At 31.5% G+C, this 6000-nt stretch overlaps 1 protein-coding gene across 1 annotated transcript in view; it reads left to right on the top strand.

Moving 5' to 3' along the window:
* LOC106458658 (tripeptidyl-peptidase 2-like) overlaps window positions 1-6000 on the top strand; it is a 99852-nt gene that overhangs the window by 49123 nt on the left and 44729 nt on the right. The window contains exons 14-16 of the mRNA XM_013918188.2: window positions 2279-2459; window positions 2656-2813; window positions 4464-4540. Coding sequence (XP_013773642.1) covers window positions 2279-2459; window positions 2656-2813; window positions 4464-4540 — 416 coding nt within the window. The remainder of the gene's footprint in view (window positions 1-2278; window positions 2460-2655; window positions 2814-4463; window positions 4541-6000) is intronic.

Raw genomic sequence — 6000 nt, 5'->3', positions numbered from 1 at the left:
CTTAAGAACTTATTTCAAAATAGCAATAATATATATACATATATAATGTATAATAATTGAAATGTGACTGTATTTTACAAAATACTAGTCTTCTAAAACACAGCCAAGACAAGTTACTATGTGCAGACCAAAGGTCTGATTTATGTTATTTGATATGGTAGCCAATTGTAACTTCTGTATTGTTAGCCAGGTATGGCTGAAAGGTCAATATCATAAAAATAATGAATATATATATAAATGTACAGTGTTATGAGATTTAAGCTATTTAGTTTAAACATTTATGTTCTTTTGTTATAATATATGTTCATTCTAAAATGCAAGAGGCATAATTTATATTTATTTCCTAATTTTTTATGGTGGTTGCAAGATCGATGAAATCTACTGAACCCATATAGAGATTAATTACTGAAGATGTCAGATAAAATATAAAGTTTTTCTTTAAAAATGGTTGATAACTATGTCGATATTATAAAGATTTCGTATGTGAAATTTAAAAATTTTCTGATGCATAAAAGTATTTTTAATCTTAAAATGAACATTACTTAGCATAATAGATAGGCAACAGCTGAAAAGAAAAAAAGACATGAGAAAAACATTGCTTTACAAACCTTAAGACTCAATAAAAAAATTGGACATTTTGTGTATGAGAGCAGTGTAACATTTACTGATAATCTGCCTAATTTCATTAACATTCGCTTACTAATTTAAAAGTTATAGCATGAAAACTATAACAACCACAAAATGGTTACAACGTCAGTCCCAGGGACCGAGCCCGTGCTGAAAGAGTTAAGGGCCTTTGGACAGAGGAATCTTCTTTCCATTTCAATTTTTTAGAGCTTGTAGTAGTTGAATGAGCCACGTCTTGGGCTCTCGATTTGTTGCAAGGGAATGTGGTAATGCTTCACTCGGACAATTACACTGTGGTCTTCTACATTTCCAAGTAAGGGGGCACTCACACTTTTTATGGATTTTTTTGTTTTCAGACATTGGATCTTCTCATTTAGGCCCACTATCGAGATAGCTGATCACCCACTAAATTCATAATACAAGGAACAAGGGAAGCAAGGAGAACAATCCGATATCCCGACAGATTTCTTCCCATGGAATGGATGCTTCATTCTCAAGTTTTTGTTGGATCTGTTACTGTCTCGGGACACTTCATATCGATGCTTTTTCCACTCACTGGAATGCCCACCTCCTATCCTTCTAGTCTCCTGTCCCTCATTCTTGGGCTTTAGGCATAGATGCTCTCAGCCAGGATTTGGTCTTCATCTTTATGCATTCCCTCAGATTTGCCTGTTATCCAAAGTTTTTTGCTCCTCATCCCATCATATTGGCCAGGTTAGCCTTGGTTTCCACTCCTTCAGGAGTGCCAACCTCTTCCACTTCCTCTCTGGCCATCCCTGTTATATCAGCCTCAATCTGTTGCATGCCTCTCAGGTTGGGGAGTTAGGATTTTAGTCCGTAATTCCAGGCCAGGTAATCTCTGTTTCTTCAGGTTGAGTGAGGCATGACAGGTCCTGTAATTCTGAGTTCATTGTGTTGCATTTTGCTCTTCTTTAGGCTGGGACGGGGGCTTATCCTCACCAGCCCCTCCACCTTGTCAATGTGGGATTCTAGCTAAAGTGTGAGAAGAGGTGTTTTTTGGAAGTTAACATTTTCCTGTATTTCCAATAATACTTACCTCATCTCACACTCTCCCACCCTTCCTCCCCACTATATGGCCAGATTTGAGTCTACTAATTTGTACCGTCTTGAAAAGTGAATATGAAGTAATAATAGGGAGCTTATGTACAGATCTGGTAGAGGGGCGCATTGACATAGATGGAGAGAATCACAAGATTTGAATTAAAATTTGTACCAATGCTTAGATGAGCAGAGAAGAGAAACTTTCGTCGGGATAAAGTTAAAGGGGAGGTAAGTATTATTGGACATACATTTTTGGTATAGGAAAATGTTAATGTTTTTTGTTGTCATCCTAGTCATCCTTGAGTAAGTTTATGAAGACAGTTATTAAATTTTTTTTTTGGATTAAAAATCATTTTATTACACCCTATGAAACTTTGAGAAATTTAAGCTGGGTTGATGAGACTTGATACTGGATAAAACTGCAGTGTTGTCATGTTGCGGATATAATGCCTGATGATATTCAATTTTCATAACTACATGTTATTCTATGCTTGAACTTTCATAACTGCAGTTCTCTATTACCTCTTTCAAAATGTGAATTTATTTTGATACTTCAGTTGATATTTATTTTACTTCTTTGATAATTTAGGTGGAAAAGGCTTTTGACCACATTGTTGATAATGCTGGGAATATTGAGAGAGACATTCGATTTCACGTAGAATGTAATAATAAATATGGAGGAATATATTTGCGAAATTCACATGACTTCAGAACTCCAAAGGTTATTCAGATTACTGTAGAACCATTTTTCTTAGATGACCAAAATGCAGGTAAAAATATTTTTTTTAATATGATAGTAAATCATATATCTTTATGTTATGTACACAAATTATGATATTTTTGTGTAATATTTGAATATTATAACATTCTTTTGTTAAAATTTAGTTCATGTAGTTGGCTGTCTCATGATGATTATAATATTAACATTATTCCAAAGTAATTCAAGACATTCCCTGCTTTTTTAAGATCCACACCAGAAAATCAGTTTTCAGATGAACCTTCGAATTGTATGTGATTGTACCTGGCTGATGGCACCAACTCATTTATCAATGGCATATAGTGCACGCTCTTTCTCTGTTAAAGTTGATGCTCGAGGATTATCACCTGGTGCTCATTTTACATTGGTAATTCATTTTTCTTTTAAATAGTCATGTATTTTGTACCAATGGTGTTTTAACATTTTCTTCACCTGTATTTGTTGTAGTAGTTCCATTAGATAAGAATTGCATTGTAGTTCTGCATATTCATGTACTTCTAGATTTTCTTGTTTTTTTTATGTGCAGTATTATTTAGTGTATTTTAAGTAACTTTGAGAATTATAAAGAACATGTTCTCCCTGATAAAGTTCTCTGAGGGGTCTTGCTTATATTTCATTGAATTTTAGTTATTAGTAAGTTACATTAATAACTTTGGTTGATGTTGTAATACTTTTAACAGATTTATCTGTTCTTACTCGTAGGATATTCTAATCTACAGTATTTTAAATCCTTGTACTCACTGACATAACTTGTATTACTTTACCATATATTCCCTTTTTTATATTTGAGGGGGTGGCAATGGGTTGTGTAATGCATTACACGACATAGCCGTAATTTAAATTTTCATACTTAAAACAGTAGTTGTTATTGACCCATACATCTTACATTATTTGATCTTCACACAGGTATCTGACTATTATGGAGGGTGGAATGTTGACTTTAAAGATAAAATTTTACATTGGTTGTAGATTGTCTTTAGTAATATTATAATTAACATATTAGCTGTTGAGATATCTTCAAAAATATGCTTTTAACTTCCTTTCTTTTTACTTATTTTTTCTTGAGTTTAATTGCTGTTACTCATACCTTAGATATGATGTTCTAACTGCTGTTGGCTGGGTGAAGCTTAATGGTTAGAATGCTAGACTGTGGATTCAAAGGTTAATGGTTTGCACCTTCTTACTACAAATATTAATCATTATCTGTACTTTGGGACTGTGGATCTATTTTAAGAGTTATGGTGAAATTCCACTATTGATTAGAGTAGCCCAAGAGTTGGCAGGGGTAGTTGTTGACTAGCTGTGTAGTTTTATATGCATATCTACAACAAACGAACAAATTCACTGCTGCTATTTTTCTTTTAGTGATAGCTGTCAGTCATTTATATATGGCTCTATGGTGGCTCAGTGGTGAGTCTGAGGGCTTATAATGTTAAAAATCATGTTTTGGTATCTTCAATGAGCAGAACACAGGTTAAAATGGGAAAACATATCACCTTTATGGTAAAAATTCAGAATTTTGTTTTAAAACTGAAATAGATTTGTCATAATACTTAAATAAAGAAAGGAAAAGTACAGATAAAATAAAGCATTATGTATACATAAAAGATCATTTTAAAATAAGAAAGAATCTTTGTTTGTTAATTGATGTTTTGTTTACATTGTAGTTTGTGGGCTCCTTTCCTGTGATGATACAGTACATTAATAAGATTTTTTTTTCTTTACATATATAAAATTAGCATGATAAATTTAATCTTTTCATTCTTAGGTAATTAATTTGTCTCTGTTAGTGAATGGAATTTAATTACATATAATAAAACATAATTAACTCTAAGGTTGATTTATTCAATACTTTTAGATATTTTGCCTAAGTGTTTCCAGAGCTCAAAAGATTTGTAAAGAATGATTATAAAAAAATTGTAAAAGATGCAAGTAAAATGACTAATATCTGTATTTAAGTAGAAAGTTAAATTGCTGTTTTTTTTCAAAACAATTTGTGTTATTTCTAACATTTCAGGTGAGAGCGTATGATGTGCAAAATCCTCAAAAAGGACCAGTGTTTTCAGTTCCTGTCACTGTTATTAAACCCCAGAAGTGAGTTACTAGGGGTTTATATCTTTACTTGTGTATAAACATTTAGCTGAAAGAATGTAGCATATCATGCTACTTATGCTTAAATCATACAATTATTCTGTTTTTTAGAACATTTCTTTTAGCTTATCATGTATAAAACAAATACAAGGTGATGTCCTACATTTGTAATATAAGTCTGTCGTATGACATGTAAACGGGATGAAACTTGGCAACACTACATTACACTGTTGGGAGATTTGACAGATTGCAAATGACATGTTCAGTATTTCCTTGTTCTAATTTCATAGATGTATCATTGCACACAATACTGTAAATTATGTCCTGGTAAATTTCACACAAGTTGCTGCATCCTTGAACTTCTGTACAGTGTGTAGGTTACTTTCAAATAACCCCCTGAGAAAAAGTCACAATGATTCAAGTTGGGTGATGTTGGTGATCAGAATAACTCATATCATAAATGTTTGAATTGGAATTGCATCTGAAGGGTGCAAGAAGAAAATCCAGCATAATAGTTGCTACTGTGCTGTATTTGAAGCTCCCAACATTGCCAGATTTTGTACCAATTATGTGCCATTGTCAGAGGTATTATAAATACAAAATGTAGGATTTGTAAAAAAGACACAATGTATCTTGTATTTAACTATAATTTTCATTAAGCTTGAAGAAAGTAAGTGCATTAAATTCAATTTATTTGTCACATATGTTTATTTTGTTTATAAGTCCACTTTAGTTTTAGATTTATTTAGTCAAATTATTAACCAACTTAATAGACTTCCAATTTTCTGTGAGGTGTTTAATTAACATAATATTAATAATTTTTAATGAATTGCAGATTATGTAATGCGTAATGTCAAAATATGTTCTTCAAAAAATATCAATTCAAAAAAAGTTCTGTATAGAATTAACTAAAAAATTAATGTGAATTTTGAAATCAGTTGATTAGTAATAAAGGATAAGTAAATTTTAAGTTGAATCAAAGTCAGATATTTGTCTAGAAATGAACTGAACATAATACAAAATAACTTCTTAAACATGTTTTATTAATTAAGTTTATTAATTGAAAGAGTATTTCTCAATACATTAAAGAAATCAGTGAATTCCTGCAGTGCTGATTTTATCACAAAACATACATAATATTCTCATAAAAAATACTGCTGTTTTACACCTAGCAACTGAGTATAATTTATGTAAGGTAGAAAGTGGCAGAATTATGCTCAAATAACATTGTTGTGTTGGTGACAGTGGGGGACACCTGGTGCTCAATTTTGAGTAAGTGTTACAGTGCTCAATATTTTTTATAAAAGTAGCCTTAAGTTTTCTAAAAAACAGTTAAGATAACATGATTGTAATGTGTCAATTTTTTTTATTTACATTGTTAGGCTATTAATGAATGAACTTTTTAACTATTCTTTAAACAGATGGCAAAATAAGAAAGAATCAAATGTCATTGTTATAGTTTT

Source organism: Limulus polyphemus, unplaced genomic scaffold (assembly GCF_000517525.1).
Source record: "Limulus polyphemus unplaced genomic scaffold, Limulus_polyphemus-2.1.2 Scaffold497, whole genome shotgun sequence".
NCBI lineage: Eukaryota > Metazoa > Arthropoda > Merostomata > Xiphosura > Limulidae > Limulus > Limulus polyphemus.
The sequence above is the reverse complement of the archived record's forward strand: the minus strand, read 5'-3'. Positions and strand labels throughout refer to the sequence as shown.